The 19,272-nt window shown below is 39.1% G+C and overlaps 1 protein-coding gene and 1 long non-coding RNA gene across 18 annotated transcripts in view; one reads left to right on the top strand and one right to left on the bottom strand.

Annotated features, from left to right (window-relative positions):
* The window catches only part of SGCE (sarcoglycan epsilon), a 66,022-nt gene that overhangs the window by 17,991 nt on the left and 28,759 nt on the right, over positions 1 to 19,272 (bottom strand). For 10 of the 17 annotated variants that reach the window (XM_043541180.1, XM_037890659.2, XM_043541183.1 and 7 more), the window contains 6 exons: positions 17,239 to 17,311; positions 13,084 to 13,282; positions 11,449 to 11,611; positions 2,735 to 2,946; positions 1,982 to 2,008; positions 1,072 to 1,260 (listed from right to left, as the gene is read on the bottom strand). In XM_043541180.1, coding sequence (XP_043397115.1) covers positions 1,072 to 1,260; positions 1,982 to 2,008; positions 2,735 to 2,946; positions 11,449 to 11,611; positions 13,084 to 13,282; positions 17,239 to 17,311 — 863 coding nt within the window. Of the gene's footprint in view, positions 1 to 1,067; positions 1,261 to 1,981; positions 2,009 to 2,734; positions 2,947 to 11,448; positions 11,612 to 13,083; positions 13,283 to 17,238; positions 17,312 to 19,272 lie in introns of those variants that run through there. The other 7 variants (XM_043541179.1, XM_037890657.2, XM_043541184.1 and 4 more) reach the window with 3 other exon arrangements.
* Positions 1 to 19,272, top strand: part of LOC122464729 — a 38,402-nt gene that overhangs the window by 7,369 nt on the left and 11,761 nt on the right. The gene's annotated exons all lie outside the window — the stretch shown is intronic.

Below are 19,272 nucleotides of genomic sequence, written 5' to 3'. Positions count from 1 at the left end.
GGGAAAGAGGCACATGGGGAAAAGGGGCAACAAGGTTATAGTGGAGAGCAAGAGAAAAACAGCAGACCTGAGCTAGGAGGGGCTTTTGGGAAGGAGCAGCTATACTCTTAACAAGCTGCTTTTTCTTCCCCACTCCTATCGTCAGTGGCTCTTGCAGCTTGAAGTCCCACTTTTTTCCAATCCTCTCCTAACATACCCCTGCTGTGTACCCCTATATCCCCTATTCATTTCCCTGCATCCTCATCCCACTGCTTCATGGCTCTTCACCCTTCCTTGGTTTCCTATAGAGCTGCTGTATGGTGCATTATGAGGAATTGGAAGAAGTGTCAGAATATCTGAGGAGCAAAGAGGTTGATTAAGGAAGAAGGGGAGCAAAGGTGGTGACTGGGGATATGTGGGGGTGAAAAGGTTTTTGGTGGGGGAACAAAACTGTGTAAGGAAGCTGAGGTAGTGTAGTGTTTCTGCATCAAGGTATCAATACTTAAAGAGCTCCCTCGGTATTACTGCTTCTACTTTCCAATGGACCCAGGCAGTAGTGCCATGGGAAGCCTACGATATGCCAGTGCCTTTGTGAAGAGGCACCTGCCTCCCCAAGCATTGTTGCCTCAGTGAACCACGGTATAAACCATGATCCTCCAAGCCCTACTTTCAGGCTACTGCCTGACATCCCTGGTCACTCTTTCTACAGCCCCATCTCTTTCCCAGAGTCCAACCTTCCACCTTGACTCAGCAGAGATATGTCCAGAAGACCACAAGAGCATCAGGGACAGAGCAAGATTAATTTTTTTGACAAGCTAAGTTTTGAAGAATGGAAATGATCATTTCTGATTTTCAGTGATGTTTTGCCTCTAGTCTGGGAGGAAGGCTGATAGGCTGATATATCTGCATAGTTCTGTTGGTTCATCTTAGTGAAACTAAGATTTCATTTCTGCTTTAAATGCAAATTTCAAAGCAACTTTAACTATGGAGTTACATAGTACATGCATATATTCAGAGAAATAACACTGGCTTCCACAGCTAAATTGTATAGCATAATCATTATAGGCATTAAAGATCTAAATTGATACTTACTGCTGTGTTTGCATTAATGGCATGCTAGTATTATCAAAGCTGTCTGTGTGAAGAGGTGGTATAATCTCACCAGTAACTGGGTGAAACACAGGAAGTGTTGAAAGAGGCCATGCTATCTCTCTATTTTTGGACATCTCACGAAGCTCTTTGGTGGATTTCTGTATAGCACTGTGGTGGACCAACTGGATACTACGTTAAAAGGAAATAAAATACATATTTTTCTTAAAAAGGGTTCTAAGAATATGGATAGTTTTGTAAAACCACTGAAAATTGTTATTTCTTTAAAATACAAGGATTTTGATGCATACTACAGCCTATCAGTAGAACAATTATAGTACAGCTTCAGTATAAAACAAATATTTAAGTTATTTAATTTTGAAAGCAAGAATTGTTCCATCAGACTATGCTGTATGAAGAGGTATTTTTCTAAAATATCTTAGACTATGCAATCTAATGTTAATATTCCATTTATTTCCTGCTGTAAACATAAAAGTTTTGGTAAGTTTTATATTGTTGTTTCTTGTGCTGGATTCCTAAATACTCACAGCAGCTTCAATTTTATGGCAGAATATTATGTAGGCACGGGATACCTTTCATGAAAGTTCTTTCATCTGTCCATTGCTTTGTAAAAATGTAGATTGGGCATCACATATGCATGAACATTAATTACATAATATTATTACTCTAAATGATTTTACATTAAACTGATCTTTATTAATTTCAAACCCTTTTTATTCTAACCTGCTAGCCTTGCCACACCTCTCTGTTTTATAGCAGCTTTCACATATATGAATTAGACTGTGAATCAAGGAGAGTGAGAGAAGAGCATGACACATGTATGAAGCATGACAAGCTACTGAGAAATGAAAATTAAATGAGAAAGAAAAATAACAGGAAAGAAGACACTTACTCTGGTGTTTGCATGTTTCTCTTTTCCCTAAAAACAAAACAAAATTTATGAATTAAATAATAGCATTGATAGTTGGAACATTAAATCTATCTGCTGATGGAAACAGTACATGATGTGGAAATGCTGACACTGTTACCACCAAATTAAGTTGGTAGCATTTACCACCAGGTTAATGATAAGAACTGGATGAGCACACACATAGAGCTGTTGATACTGATGACAGACAGACAACCACACACAAGTGAATGAAAATGCAAGTTAAGGAAAAAGCTTCTGGCTAAAATAAATACTATGACAAAATAAAATCAGGGTACATGTAAGAGATGGAAGAAACTACGTTACTTGCTGCTTTTGTTTCATATGTTTGGCTTTTATAACCCTAAATTCAATTTAGGTCCTTAGCAATATTTATTTTACTAGTGTTAGGGTCTTTAAAATTAATGTTCAGTGAATGAAAATTTTAGTCCAATTAAATAATTGTCCTGAATTGGTGGGTCCTTTATTTTTATTTTACTTCTTTTGTGCATGGATGATTTAACCATTTTGAATAGAACTACAGTCCCTAAATCCATTCTCTTGGAGATTACTATTAATTTTAAAGCATGTTTAGATGGAAAACAGTACAATATATATTAAATATTTCTGCTCGTCTGTTTAAAAAGTGTTTTTATGAATTGAATGACACTTCTACAGAATGCTTTCATATGAATTATAATCTCAGAAAAATCTACAATTACTAATTAAAGTACTCACACTCCTTCCCGTCGGCAGCACATGATATAAGCAAGTATTAGAAAAAGCACCAGTGCTACTGCCGAGGGCACTGCCAGTGTAATTAGGAAATCCGAGTAATAGTCTCTGCTTTTCAGTGTATCAGACGGTGGTTTATATTCTCCACCATCAGGTAATATTCCCTCTCCACGGATCACTTCCTGATAGGTGGAAACTTGTTTTGTTTTATCAACCTGATACAAAAGAAAGACAATTACATAACCAATTAACAAATGTATGTAGAAAATGAAAAGAATTTTAACCAATCATAAATCAGAAAAAACAACACTATACAGCACAGCCTTTCAAATTATATGAAATCTCACATCTCCATTTATTTTTCCAAAGACTTTTTCACGTAAGGTATTCCATTGTCTTAATTCCCATTAAAGACCAAATCACAGAAAATGCTCATTGACCACTGCTGTGACTACCCCAAAATGGTGACAATTTGTTATGTGAACTGGACTGAGACCACCAATTAATTTTATTTAAGACACTGAATAGCTACCAAATAACAGCATTGGTCAATGAGCATACAATAAACTCTCTGAAAAATTATCGAAGTCAGAAAGCTACCAAATAACTATTTTCTGGTCAATATCACCCAGGACAAGCTTTTGTACTTTTAACTAGAGCTAGGGAAATTTTACAGTCAAAATTTTTTTTGGTGAAAAATGATGATTCAGCGACACAAAAACAATATTCAAATTAGTGTCAATTTAATCAAATTGTTTATGTGGAGGGGGAACACCCCCAACATTCTGAAAACCTGAAATGTTTCATTTGGATATTTTCAAAATGAAAGTTTTGATTTTATTTGCAATAACTTCTAATTTCAAATTTTCCTTTGATTCTAAAAAGAAATAAAATACAAAAAGAAACACTGACACAATTCATTTTTTTAACTTTTTGATTGGCTGAAAATTTCAAAAATTTCATTTTTGGTTCAAGCGGAAAATTTTTTTTGGAACTGCCGTTGAACCAAAGAAACTCATCATTCACCCTTCTCTTCTTGTAACATAAAGCAGAAAGGGTGTATAGATCCCATTATTAATTCCCTCAGACATCCAATTCCCCAGTTTTTTATTAAGTAATATTTATCCTGCTTCTGTTCAATTATTCATCCCACTCACACTCCCAAAGTGTACTGTACATCACTAGAAAGTAGAGGAAAGAAGCAATGTAGCACTTTCAAACCCCACTAAAGGGGGGGAAATTAATGTAATCAACTACTGTATAACAGTAAAGCTCAATTATTTAGTATTAACTTCACCGTAAGGGATTTTTAATCTAATTATGTGCCCTGGTTGTGCTTGTGCCTATTCAATCTGAATATAAAATAAAATAATCCCATATAGTAACGTATATGAACTAGTAGACTTCAGAATATAATTAATACATAAGGTGAATGTTTCTTTCATTAATTTAAATCTAGGTAACAACAAACTCATTCATTTCATTAGATGAAATATTGCCTTATCAATTATTGGATAATTTAGAAGATCAGCATGAAGTGACAAACTAAAACTTAAAAAGACAAATATTAAAAAGATTACTAAAATATTTATTCAGTAGCTGAATAGTTGTACAAATGAAAATAGTAATTTTAAAAAATTGTTGACTAGAAGACCATTATCTCCAAATAATCTGACATCACTAAAAATAGGTATTTTAAAAGCACTTTTGAAGACTCATTCTAAACATTGCCATAGCACAAGATAGATATTTTTGATCAGTCATATAAATGAAGTTAGAGGATTTATTCAAATTTCTGGTTTCACCAAATTAAAGAAATTTTGCTGATCTTCAGATATATTTTAAGTAACACTTCGACTAACTCATTCTCATTTTGCATTATTTTATTTTACATCAGGAAGTGTGACAAAGTTCCTCCTCTACCTTGGTGGGTCTTGCGCTTATTGGCAGATTTGCTCACCTTGGAGCTTCATGGCAGCCCTCAGTTTGGCCGTTTTCGTGAACCCACAGTCCAGGTCAACTCCTCCTGTGTCTGACCAGGAGTTGGGAGGATTTGGGGGGAACCCGGGCCCGCCCTCTACTCCGGGTTCTAGCCCAGGGCCCTGTGGAATTCAGCTGTCTAGAGTGCCTCCTGGAACAGCTGTGCGATAGCTACAACTCCCTGGGCTACTTCCCCATGGCCTCCTCCCAACACCTTCTTTATCCTCACCATAGGACCTTCCTCCTGGTGTCTGATAATGCTTGTACACCTCAGTCCTCCAACAGTATGTGTTCTCACTCTCAGCTCCTAGCGCCTCTTGCTCCCAGCTCCTTACACGCACACCACAAACTGAAGTGAGCTCCTTTTTAAACCCAGGTGCCCCGATTAGCCTGCCTTAATTGATTCTAGCAGCGTCTTGATTGGCTGCAGGTGTTCTAATCAGCCTGTCTGTCTTAATTGTCTCTAGAAGGTTCCTGATTGCTCTGGAACCTTCCCTGTTACCTTTCCCAGGGAAAAGGGACCTACTTAACCTGGGGCTAATATATCTGCCTTCTATTACTCTCCTGCAACCATCCGGCCCGACCCTGTCACAGAAGTAAGATTAAATATATAAATGTATTTATTAAGAAACAGATCAATAGCAAATATCAGATTACTGTAATATAAAAATATGTCCTTTCAATTTATTTTGTTAAACACTAATTTTTGTTATTTGATAAAATAAATTCAAAAGACCTACTTTTATATTACAATAATCTGGTTATTGGCTATTGATATATTTCTTAATAAATACATTTATATATTAAGCACATTTCTTAAATACCAAAAAGTAAACCCTGCCCTGTGTTGCACGAATGTGTTATGAATGACTGGAAAAAGGTTGTAAAACATCTCTCCTACCTGTTCCTTTGCCCCTAGTTGGTATTCAAAGGAAGTGAACCTGGATACAGTACTGAGGGGGGCATAGTCTGCTCCTGCCTCTCAGTCACTAGCACTAGCCACTGCATTCAGCAGTATGTGCTTGCCGGGGATGTACAGATCCATCCCAAAGGACAAGAAATGGTTACTTGCAGTAATTGGTTCTTTGAGATGTGAAAGGGCCATGTATTCCATTTAAGTGTGTGCGCACCCAGTGCACTGGAGCCAGAGAATTTTGTCTAGCAGTACCCATAGAGGGGCGGTATTCACACTCATGGCCATAGTCCCTCCCCTGGCTATATGAGGCAGCACTGCCCTGAGCCCCCTCAGTTCCTTGGCACCGAGTGCCCAAAGACTAGACTCCAATACAGAGGGGACAGAGGATTAGTCATGGGGTACACATCTGCATCACATTTTGAAGAACCACATTTACAGTAAGTAACTGTAACTTCTTTTTCAAGTAGATGCAGCTGAGTATTCTACTTAGGTGATTCGCAAGCACCCCAGGAGGCAGGGCTCCAAGTCCACCTAAACAAGGATTGCAGGACTGCCCCCTACCAAAGCTTGCATCTGCCCTGGAAGATGCGGTAATGGCATAACAGTTCATAACTGTATGTATGGATGACCATGTAGCAGCCCTGCAAATGTCCAAGATTGGGACATCACTGAGGAACGCTATTGACACAGCTTGTGCTCTCACCCACTGAAGCCATTTCATATGCAGTCTTGATACAGGAGGATATCCATTTAGAGAGAGTCTGTGAAGAGACCTCTTGCCCCTTCATACGATCTGCATATGACACAAATAGCTGAGGCACAGCAGGAAACTGTTTAGTCCTGTCCAGACAGAAGGCTAAACGTCACCTGACATCTAATGTATGAATGTGCTGCTCTTCTGGAGATGAATACAGCTTAGGAAAGAACACTGGTAAATATACCACTTGGTTCAAATGAAACCGAGAAACCACTTTAGACAAAATTTTCAGGGTGTGGTTGTAAAGTCACTTTATCGGTAGAGAATTGTGTGCATGAAGGTTCTGCCATCAGAGCCTGCAACTCACAGACTCTCCCTGCAGATGTTATCACAAACAGGAATGCAGTCTTCTGACACAAAAGCGGAAAGGGAGAAGATACCAGGGGCTCAAACGAAGGTCCCATTAAAACCGCTAGGACCGTGTTAAGGTGCCACAGAGGAATCAGCTCACAGACTGGAGGATGGAGATAACGAAGTCCTTTTAAGAATCTTGCTACTGTGGCACTGGAGAAGACTGATCGTCCCTGAATAGGGGGGATGAAACGCTGATATTGCCGCCAAATGTACTCTCAATGAGCTAAGCACAAGGCCCAATGACTGAAGGTGCAGCAAGTACTCAAAGTTGTCCTGAATAGAAGGCAGCATTGGTTAAACTCTGCGGGCCAACAACCACACCAAAAATTGCTTCCATTTTGCCAAATAGGTTGAGCCCTGCATGAATACAAAATCTGTATCCACATCCGATCTGCAATCCGCAAAAATGATCCACAGATATCCGCATCCATGGATGCAAAGCAGATACCTGCAGATTTGCAAGGCTCTGTGAATAGGCCATTCTGGTAGAGGAATTTCTACCGTTGAGTAGGACCTGTTGAACAGCCACGGAACACCACAATTCCTCCTTGTTTAGCCATGAAGCAGGGAACTGAGTATGGGATTTAAAGTGTGACCATGATTCTGTGTGAGTAGGTTTGGATAGAGAGGAAAGGGTATGGGAGGCTGAACTGACAGTGCTAGAAGGCCAGAGAAACAGCACTGTGTCAGCCACACTGGGTCAATGAGAATGAGCCTTCAGCTTGAGGATGTCCTGTGGAATGACTGGGATGGGGGAAAAGCATACAGACGTGCTAACTGGAGCCAAGATAGAAGATGTCAAACAGGGAGTCCAGTCTGAGGCCCTCTTGAAAGCAGAACAGATGACATTTCCTGATGTTGCTTGTAACAAACAAGTTGATCATCGGAATGCCCTAAGCTGCAAAGACAACCCGGAGCACACTTGTCTTCAGGGACCACTCATGACTCAGGGAAAAATTCCTGCTGAGATGGTCTGTGAGATGATTCTGGACTCTGGGCAAGTGGTCAGCAATTGGCGTGATACTCTCCTCGATGAAGAACTGCCACAACCTGATTGCCTCTTGGCAGAGCATCCTGGAGTGTGCGCCTCTTTGCCTGTTCACATAATACATTGCGGTGTTATTGTAAGTATGTGAACGAACCACTGAGCCCCTGATACAGTTCAGAAAAGTGTGACATGCACCACAGATGGCCAGAAGCACCGGTAAGTTGATATGCAGTGAGGACTCCTGCTCTGAATACAGACTTTGAATGTACAGCAACCCCAGATATGCTTCCCAGCTCATCAGGGAGGCATCTGTGACAACGGACCTGGTTGATAAGGGCCAGATGAAGGGAACTCCCTGACAAACATTCTCTAGAAGTGTCCACCATTGCAAAGAGTCCAGGACCAGTGGAAGGAGACAGACAACTCTGTCCAAAGAGTGGTATAGTAAACTGTCCTGAGCCACATTTTAAGGGGGCAAAGGTGTAACCATGAAAACTGGAGCCACATGTCTGCTTGCCTCAGGCACATCTGGACTGTCGTAGAAGGCATGTGAGTAAAAATCCTCAAATCCCTGCACCAGAATGAAGAAGCATTTCTCCATGCACTTCACAGTAGGCAATACCAAAGCTGGCATGTTCTGGAGAACCTTAGCAGGCTCTAGGAGCACATCATTAATAGGGACAGCGACTCTCCCCGGGGCAGACTGCTGCAGGATATCCAACAACTTATGGGTATTCTCCTTCAAGAACTCTGCTTGAATATCCAAGGAAGCAGCCAGGTACCACAGAAGGTCCTGGTACACCTTGAAATCCTCCGGTACCAACAGAGAGGAAGAGCCAGGCACCGTGGAATCGTCTGGGGATGAAGATGAAGCAGTTAACTGTGCCAGGGCCAAATCCTGCTACAGGACTGACAGATCTAGATAGGATGATACTGAAGGCTCTTCAGGAGGAAGGTTCACCTTGGGCCTGTGGCAGATCAATGGTCACCACCACAGACCTGCTCAGTGATCTTGCCTTAGAGCAAGACGAGAAGTGGGAGCTACATGACTGAGGCGTATCCCATGCATTCCATGGAGGCCACTGATATGGGTATGTCATTGGTGATCAGTAAGCCCCATCCCATGAATGGCCCCCACTGAGGGTCAGGTGATGAAGTGCAAGAGGAGAAAGATCTCAACCTGAATGCCAAAGAGTCCTGGGCTTCAGGGATAAGGTGGAGCTAGCCTTGAGGGATAGAGCAACCAGTCTGACTCACCCGTAGCCCAGAATGAACAGGTGCAGAGGGTGGAAATGGTACTGCCGGCACCAAGTATGTCTCCATCATTTCCAGTGCCAGAAACAGAGCCAATCCTGAAGTTGGCACTGGTACCAAGGTGAAAGACTGCTGAAGTGGAGGGCGGTGAGTGCCACCATGTAACACATTGGTGGCGCTGGCAGCAGGGGTGCCAAAGGTGCCCAGGAGTTCCCTTGTGCCAAGCCCGGCCCCCACCAGACTTCTACTGTGGAAGGGAAACATTGGGGTACAGTGCTGACAGACTCACGGGTTCACTCACTGGGTATAAATTATGTGGGCCTGGCAAAGTCCTGGACCAAGGGAGAGGTCAGGACATAAAGGCAGAGGAAGTCAGTTGCTGCCCGATACAATGCTGACACAGAAAAAGCTGGTGCTGGCATCGCCTTCATTGGTACTGGACTCAACGGATGCCCTGGAGCCAGAACCAGAATTGACAGTACGGGGTCTCTGACCTTCCTGCTTGGTACCTGGGAGCGGTTGATGGGACCTGCTGCATCCTGTGCAGCGGCATTCACACCATGCTAGTCCAGACTCCTTCTGGAGGAGGCAGATGAGTCCCCACGTGATTTGGAGTGACCTCGATCAGTCTTATGTGACCTTTTCCTGGGCGCACTTGACTGAAAGCGACTCCCCTGTCTCTTTGGAGAGGCACCAGCTCCAGAGTCTGAAGTGGCAGCACCTTCAGAACCCAAGGGCAATCTCCAATCCAACCTCAGTGCAGAAGCAAGCTGCCTTGCCTGGTCAAGATGAAGATCCCTTGCCACCCAAGTCCATTTTGTGAATGATTTTCAAATTGAATACCACTCCTTGACATAGGCTTCGCCTAAACACAGCAAGCACCATGTAGGGGGATTGTTGTTGGGGATCGCTCCCCCACATGACAGACAATGTTTAAACCCTAGTTAAACTAAAGCTAACTAACACTAAATCTAACTGTCACTATACTAAGGGTACTAATTAACTATACACAACTAGAAAAGTCACTAAGATATAGAGAGATTGTGATGTTAGGAACTATACAGAACCCCAACTCCAGCCACAGGTAGTAAGAAGGAACTGAAGGGGGTTGTAGTGGCACCACCTCATATAGTCAGGGGAGGGACTTTGGCCATGAAGCGCAAGTGCCACCCCTTCTAATGGTATTGCTGGCAAAATTCTCCGGCTCTGCGCTGTGTGCACATGCACCTAAGTGGAATACGGGGCTACATCTACTTGAAAAAGAACTGAATGCACATCGATACCAAATTGTAATTGCCATGACTTTTTTCCCTCCCAATGACACTAAATCATGAGATTCGTATTTAGTTTATCTGCTGTCACTCCCAAATTTTTCATCAATTCACTGTTTACAGAGGTTTGCTTCCTTGCCCACCAGCAATTTTTATCTAAAGCCAAGTCAACACTAGAGACCTTACAGTGGCACAACTGTACCAATGCAGCTGCGCCTGTGTAAGATCGCCTGTGTAGCTGCTCTATGCCAATCGGAGAGAGTGCTCTCGTTGACATAATTAAACCACCCTCGACAAGAGACGACAGCTATGTCGGCAGGAAATGCTTTCCTGCCAACATAGCACTGTGCATACCACCACTTATGCCAGTGAAACTTATGTCACTCAGGGTGTGTTTTTTTTCACATCCCTGAGCGACATAAGTTTTGTTGACATAAGTGGTCATGTAGGCATGGCCTAAGATGCTTGTTACCAGAAATATAACTTTACTTTTATTATTACTGATTTTCATCTCATTGCATTCAGTTGACTGTTCTAATCTTTCCCTGCGACTTCGCAGTTTTGTAACATCATTCTCCTGCTACATGTCCAGTTTTGATATTGCTGGTATATTCAATGAATGTTAATTTTACATCCATCTAGATCATTAATGAAATAAAGTTGCATTGGTTTAAATGTCTGGCCTTTTGTGGTGAATCACATGACATTGTTCTTCGTTAAAAGTCTTGTGATTAATAAACACTTCCTGATACTGTGAATCAGCTCTTAAATTAATCCATTTAATGGTATATTACTATGTATCCAGTGTTTAAATAGGTTTTTATGTGGCACTATAATGAATGCCTTACTGAAGTCCAAGTGCTGTATAGGTCTTCAACATTCCTTTTGTAGTTCACAAGGTAATTAAATTTGTTTGGCACAACTTATTTATAACTGGAAGTTTTGTGGGAGCTTTTGTTAAATTCAGTCTTCATTTTAACATAGTCTTAATTTTTTTTAAATTTGAAAGTGTGATTTGTCTTTTAATTGTGCAGGCAAATATAAATCAAAAAATGGCAAATAAGTTTTCTATTCAATTCTCTTGCTGCAAGCACTGCCAAAAAAGGGGGTCAAAAAACATGCCATCCAAGAAATGCTCTAAAGAAGAACTGCTGCCAGTAAATACTCTGCTGATGCAGGGCAAGGAAAGTAACTCACCAAAGAGATTTTACACCAGTCAATATTGAACTGAGTACGAAATTTTTTATCACACGTTATTACAGGTTCCATTTCTTGGCTGCATCTCAGCTGATTTTGTGGATTTTCCACTTCTCGTAAGCATGAGGAGAATGGAACATCTGCACCAACCATAACATAGACACTGCAGAAAAAGATGTGTGACGAAGTGTCACCAGGATATCCATTAATAAATAAATATCTAATGAACACAGTCTAGTCCTCTGCATTCCAATAATCACCATAGTTCATTTCTAAAACAGCTAATTGTGTTTTATAGGCTATGACATCACTTTTTCCAATGTAGCCACAATGAACTGGGACCAAACTGTTTCTCTAGCTACTTATTACATTCCTACTACTGCCTGAGTGTACTGTGTAAGATTATGACTAGCAGTAGTCAGTTTTCATTAAAAAAAAGTTATGAAGCTCAAAGTTCGGGATTTTGAGGTAAAAACAGCAATAAATCATTGATAAAGCACTTTAGGAAGTTCTGTTAAAATAGTTCCATTTCATATAAGAGAATTTTGCTCAGCATAGCATTCTTGAAAATTCACTTCTTCCCACATATAAATTGTAAAATGTATTTGAAAATGCTTTAAATTAGAACTGCAATTTATTAATTTATTATTGATGCCAACCTGCCAAAACATCCAGCTTCTCTCAACAAATTCCACAATACAGTTATGCACTGTCAATACAAAATTTTGAAACATACTGAAAGCAGAGTGTGGGACAAAACAAACTGATTTTAGTGTCAAAGTAAATAAAACAAGGGCTACTGTATTGATACTATTATTCATTTTCATACTTATCTCAATTGAAAAGAATAAATGAAACTATTACAGAATATAATCTGCTGCACCAGAAAGTCATAGAATCCAGGGACCTTGAAGACATTGTTCAATGAACAAACTTCACTGATACCTTACTTGGGGGTTGGGTGCCAGATTTTCTTTAGATGTTGTTCAACTGTAATGACAGACTTCAAGAAGCCTCTCCATCAAAAAAACACTAAAAAAGGAAAATTTTGCTCAAGGCATATTTCTCCTGTAAGTTCTTATCTGTATATTAAAAAAAAAACTCCTAAAACTTCTAATGTAAAGGCACGAGCCCCTTCCCAAGCAATATTAATCAGTGAACTCTAAATTTAAGAGCTATTGTATTGGAAGATGTAGCTTTAAATGTGCCTGTGATGTTTGGAACAGAATGCAGCTGAGCTAATTTTAAGTTTTGTGAGGTCTATGTTGTAGAACTTCAGAGTCATGAATCAAAATTAGGCTCTGCAGTTACTGGGATATAAAACTGGAATTGTAGATTAAGAGTCTTATTTCCTTCCACCTGTTTTGTAAGCAGGGAAAACTGTTAATGTTTCTTTGATTGTAAATTCCCAGCACCTAAGATCAAAAGACCTTGATCCCCCGCATCTGGGGCCGCTGGGAACTTATGTATTTGTAATAAGTAATAACAATTTCCAAAAGTTTGTTCTTTAAAAAGTAACTTCCAAAAAGTCTTGAATGCCTGAAAGGAACATTAAACACTTCAGTGACACTTATTCTGAATGCTAAAGACTTATAAACAGATTAGATATATAGAGATATATATGCATGTGCTTACCCCTCTTTCATATCATTAATAGGAAGTGGAACTCTGCCTCCCCTGTCTAGAGCTGAGGTGATGTTTATAGCATTCAAACGCTCTGGTTGCCACACATTTTTCACTGCTCCAAGAAAATCTCCAAGAACCTCACTTGCTAACATTTCTTCTACATTCATGTTCTTTATGAAGAACTCCGCTTGATATGGTAAAGGAAAATCTAGTTTGTGAAGGAAAGAGTTATGTCTTTACTACAAAAGATCTAAAATAGTGGTTGAGTACTGCACTACTGATTTATGAAAGAAGACTGAGGAGGCACCTTCCTAAAATCCTTTATGATATCAAGTTATATTCTGAATCTGATCTGGCCACTCTTGTTTAATTATCAAACTATGTTTATTTATAATAGCACCAACTATTTTTTAAAGAAACATTCAAGCTTTGCCCTATTTATGGAGCTATTGGCAACCTGCAAATAACCTGAGGGCTGATCCTCAGCTGGTGTAAATTATCATAGTGCTGTGACTTCAATGAAGCTATGACAATTTACATCTGCACAGGATCTGCCCCCTGAAGACAACACTTAATCTGCATTAAGTGAAGAAAATTGCAGCTACCCTACTCTTGGGCAAAGAGGAGTGGCCTGCAATGACTACAAGTCCCAGCCTCCAATGTTTCATACCCTGACCTGAGTGGCATGAGATGATTCATTCAAGATGAAATATTGTAGGCTGGAACCTGTAAATGCAATAGGCCACAACTCCATGTTGAAACTGAAGGTGATGACAGCCTATATTGTAGGTCCCACTTTAGTTTCCTCCTAAGTAATCAGTAACTTCAAAATGCACAAACTGTCCACACCCACAATTAGAATGGTTTACTAAATGTTAAGGAGAGCTGGGCAAATAACTGATTTTTCAGCTGGATGGCAGTTCTGAAATATGTTAAAAAAATAAATCAGTTTGGTCAAACCAAATCTGATTTTTTTTCTGAATTTTCAATTAATTGAGAAATTCCATATCAGGTATATTTTAGAGCAGGAATTCAAACCTCTATCTCCCATATTCCAGGTGAGTGCCCTAACCACTGGGTTCAATATTATAAGGGCAGTAGCAGAAGCAGCAGCATCATGACCATTACCACCACAACCTTCACCTCCTCTTCCTCTGGTTGTTTTGTGAATGGTCAAAATTATGAGTGTCAAATTCATAGATTCAGGTTGACCAAAACAGATTTTTCGGTGAAAACTCAATTTGCCTAAAAAAGTTTGCCCAGTTCTACTTTTAAGCCAGATCAGTGGTGTTGGTATTTTTAAGGTGACTTATATTGTTTTCAGTTTTGAAGGTGACTTGTTTGCAACTTGGTTAACCTGAAACATCTACTTTTTTAAATGTAAAAGTTACCACAGAACACTGTCTGCTACACCTGGGTGCTGCAGTTTTGTGTGCCACTATTTTTGTGGTATTGTGCATTTGCATCCTGTGCACACTCATAAATTCAATATGCACATTTCATTTTTAATCCATAGACAGATATTCTAAAAGCACCTAGAGGAGGCCAGGAGTAGTGGTCAGAGCTCTGATAAAATAAAAAGCCTTCTTTCAAATATTAAAGAAAAACCACAGGAATTTTCATTTTACAGGTCTCATTAACTCAAATTACATGTATTTATGTCTTGTTTTCTGATTTTACAGACTTCTGAATATTTTACTTACACTGTTACATACTGCAATCGGGTTACAAACTGTATTGAAGGACACAGGTTTTCCTAAATGAATATCAATATGCTTCATTTTTAAATCCTTTCCACTCTTCTTGGAGATGCTATTTGATTTTTTCACTTGGTTTATTTATTTAGTTTTGCACTGGCTTTTAAATTTAGTAAAACAGGACTTTCACAATCTTTCATGATAAAACAGATGTTATTAGTTAAGTATGATAGGGTATTTTGTACAAATCAACATAGTAACATTATGAAGATGAAAGGGATGTTCACAATGGAGAAAATTTGAGGAGAAAAAATGTATGCAAAAAATTGTTGCCTGGCATTTTTCCTTTTGCTACTTTTAGAATAGATAGATGCTTTGTGATCACATACCAGTTTTCTTTCTGAGTTTTTATGACATCTGTCTATAACCGTGGAAGTGATTGTCACACATTCAGCATTATGATTTAACTGTAGTGAATCATTTCACAATTACCTAAATGCATTTGGGGGGGATTTTCTTCCTCTGGTGATACATCAGCTATTGAACTCTATATGTTGTGGCGATTTAGCAATAAAATAAGTAGTAAATTCAAGAGGCACATCAAAGTTAAAAGCCTCTGCGTTGCTTTTAAAATCTAGGGAATGAAGGCTTGGTATTCCAGTGCCCTGAGACATCCGGCTCTGATTCTGCAATGCACTTAAGCACATGCTATAAGTTAAGCATATGAGCAGTTCCATTAAAGTTAATGGAACTAACCACGTGCATAAAGTTAAGTATGTGCTTAAATGCATTGCTGGATTGAGGCCAAAATGCTCAGCACACTACACTGTTGGTCCCTATGACAATTTGAAAAGCAAGAAGAAAAAAGCGACTATTGCTTTGTGGAACCCCTATGTTTTTCTGATAATGGGACATATTCTCTACTCAATGTAAGTATTACACTGCCAGTGACAAAAATAGGAGTTCTGTATGTGGAATAGGAGATAACATATCCAATGTGTTTACATAATAAACTAAAAGAATGTAGGGAAGCTGCTCCCAGAAAAAGCAGCAGTAGGTAAGGATTTTTATTTGCAGGAAGTGCTAACGAGAATATATAACAGGAAAACTGTGGAAGAGAATGCAGCCCTTTACCTTATCATAAAACATTCTGTTATGTGCTTCTCTTGGGACAATTTCTTTTGTGTATGACACTTGTTTTGCCTATCCATTGAATACCAAATCAATGCAAATTACATTTCTTTACCACTTATGCTCCTTTTTTCACTAACCTGCACTCTCATCTACATTTCTGCTGAATGTGGCCCAGAGAACCAGATTCTGAACTCAACAACACTGTAGGTCTGGAGCAGTTCCATAGACTTCAGAGCTGCTCAAGATTTTCACCAGTGTAAATGAAATTAGAATTTAGCTCATTCTATTTATTTGGAGAATTTTTATCAATGACAGTTGATAGAACATGCAACTAGCTGTTTTGCAAGGCAACCTGAATCTTTAAGGTCATTGCTTGTCTAAAGCATTTGATATTATGAAATTCATTGTCTTTCATAAAGACATTAAAAAAGCATATTGGGCCTCACTGCCTCCATTTCAAAATCCAACATCCACTATTGCGGATGACAAAATTGTGCAACTCAATTTACCTCAATGGAGCAGTACTTGATTATGTCACTGCTTAATTTGACCCAGTGTCCCTAACTTTGCAAAAAGTTTTCATTATATGCTTTAAATGTCTAATCCTCCAGTTAGATCAGGGATCGGCAACATTTGGCACGTGGCCCATCAGGGAAATCCGCTGTTTGGCTGGACGGTTTGTTTACCTGCAGCGTCCGCAGGTTCGGCTGATCCTAGATCCCACTGGACGCAGTTCGCCGTGCCAGGCCAGTGGGAGCTGCAATCGGCTGAACCTGCGGATGCTGCAGATAAACAAACCGTCCCAGCCTGTCAGCAGATTTCCCTGATGGGCTGCGTGCCAAAGGTTGCCGATCCCTGAGTTAGATAAATCTTTCATTAACCAACTGAGATGCAAAATAATGCTGACATCCCTGCATGTTTCTTTGTCCTTTAACTTCAAAGACTTGATGCACTTCTCAAATACAGCTCTCACTACTGTTGGTTTCAAAACAAATACTTTGCAGAAGAAGAGCGATATCCCTTGTATGTGGCATAGGTGTAGAAAATATACAGTTTGGTACAATCTGGTTCCAAAAGCAAAAAAATTAGCTCTTCAGAAGAATTTTTAAGAACAGGGCATAAATCAGCCCTGGTTAAAATGGTTTAGCAAAAAATAACAAACAGGATGAATCAGGACAGGGAAGTTTCCCTTACCTCCTCCTCCCCACTCATGCTTTTAGTTGAAACATGGCTTAATGTTTGACAGTATTTTATCAAATCTTAAAAATCATGTAATCTTAACAATTTATCACTTATACAATCTAGAGTGCTGCAAAATCTCTTCTGTACATACCTTCTGCTGACATTATATTAATGATCAAGTTATGCCTTGCAGTCTCAAAGGTGCGCCTGTTATAAGCAGTGATCTAGAATAAAAATAGATGATACTAAAATGGTAGTACAAATATGAAAACCAAAATTAATTAATTCAGCATAGAAAAGTATTGTTTTTCTTAAATTAAAAGTATTCACTAATATATGTAATTATTTTTATTTTTGAATACTAAAAAAATAACCTCTATGGACTATAAATGTAGAAACATGAAAGATAAATGAATGAGCAGGCCTACTGGCTTTGATGGAGCACTGTATTAAATAAAGACAGCTTATTGGGATTTTCAAACTAGTCTATATAGTTATTTATACTGCACTAATATTCTCAGATGCCACATGGATAACATATTTACATACAAGTGGTTGGCCTACCCTAGTCCTGTATTCTTTTCTCTCTCAGCTCCATTTCAGGAACAAGAGGGAACAGTTTGTTTGGGTTTTTTTTCCCTGTATTTTTTTCTTCTTTTATTGACCTATGTATGATAAAGTCAAAGAGTAGAGATGGGTTTTGTGTTTTGTCCTGAAGGCTGCAAGGTTTCTATTCATTCTTAGCTCCTGGTGGAGCTAACCTAACTGGTGATATTTATAGGAAAAAACACTGTAAGGTCTTTGGGACGGTGACCATCTTTTAGGTTTATATTTGTACAATGCCTAGCACAATGGGACCTTGATCCATGAATGGGGCTTCTAGGCACTATCAAAATACAAATAATAAGAATGCCAGGGTCTTTATCTTTAGGTGGTTTGAAAGCTAGTGAGAGATGCAGAGTATATGCTCCTTATTTCTGGAAAAATATGTCTCTGATGTCATTATGTACAAGTACACAGAAAGGTACCTTTTAAATGCATGAAGGATCTGTGGTATTCATCTGATGGTCAAACATAGTCCCCAGTGATTATTCTTTGACTGTGTTGAAAAGTTATACCATGACTGAACTCATAAGAATTTTGGAATATGGTCTATCAGAATTATGTATTTTTCCCTCTCCTTTCTTTTCCCCACATTACGCTCAAGAATATAGGTGTCTCATAATACAAACAGAAACAGATGGTCTCTGCCCAAAAGATCTGACAATCTAGCTTGACATGATTCAACAAAGGGAGGTAACAAAATATCAGAAGGTGGAGGGCAGGACAGTGGTTACGTGAATGAAATTATGCAGTCTCTCAGGAAAGGGTAGGAATAGCATAGTGGAGCACATTCGTTAAAATAAACCAATAAATGACTAACTCACTTCTTGATGGTGTCCCAGTAAAAGTGGGTCTTGAAAGGGATTGGAATGAGGAGAGGATAGTGGTCTGGCATATCGGTTACAGGCAAATTTATGTAAGTGAAGAGAATAAAGCTTAAATTGTAAAAATAGCGTACTCTATGTAAAAGAAGTTAATAAAAAATCAATTGAAAATTAATCTCTAATTTGAGAGCTTTTAAACAGAAATTAATTTAGCACTGCAAAATTAAATCTGCTGAAAAACTAACTAACTGAAGCACTAATATTTAGCGTGGCATTCTTTCTTTTTTTTTTATTTGTAATTTCAGTTTAACAATAAATCCAAAAGATAGATAAATCACTTATTACAGCTACATCACAAACTATATATTTAAAACTCCTATAAAAGATGCAAAAAACCATTCACCTATTTCCTAGGGAGTAAATCAAATCAAATAAAATCAAGCTTTGGTAACAAGTAACCTATTTTAAACCTAAGCTGTATAAAATATATATCTACATGTTGATGTGAGCTATATATATATTTACATACAAGTGGTTGGCCTACCCTAGTCCTGTATTCTTTTCTCTCTCAGCTCCATTTCAGGAACAAGAGGGAGCAGTTTGTTTGGGGTTTTTTTCCTGTATTTTTTTCTTCTTTTATTGACCTAAGTATGATAAAGTCAAAGAGTAGAGATGGGTGAGCTATATATATATATAGCTCACATCAAAATGTAGGACCCAATCATGCATTGGTATCACTAGCATATTTCTGTGCCCAT

Source organism: Chelonia mydas, chromosome 2, assembly GCF_015237465.2.
Source record: "Chelonia mydas isolate rCheMyd1 chromosome 2, rCheMyd1.pri.v2, whole genome shotgun sequence".
Taxonomy (NCBI): domain Eukaryota; kingdom Metazoa; phylum Chordata; order Testudines; family Cheloniidae; genus Chelonia; species Chelonia mydas.
The sequence above is the reverse complement of the archived record's forward strand: the minus strand, read 5'-3'. Positions and strand labels throughout refer to the sequence as shown.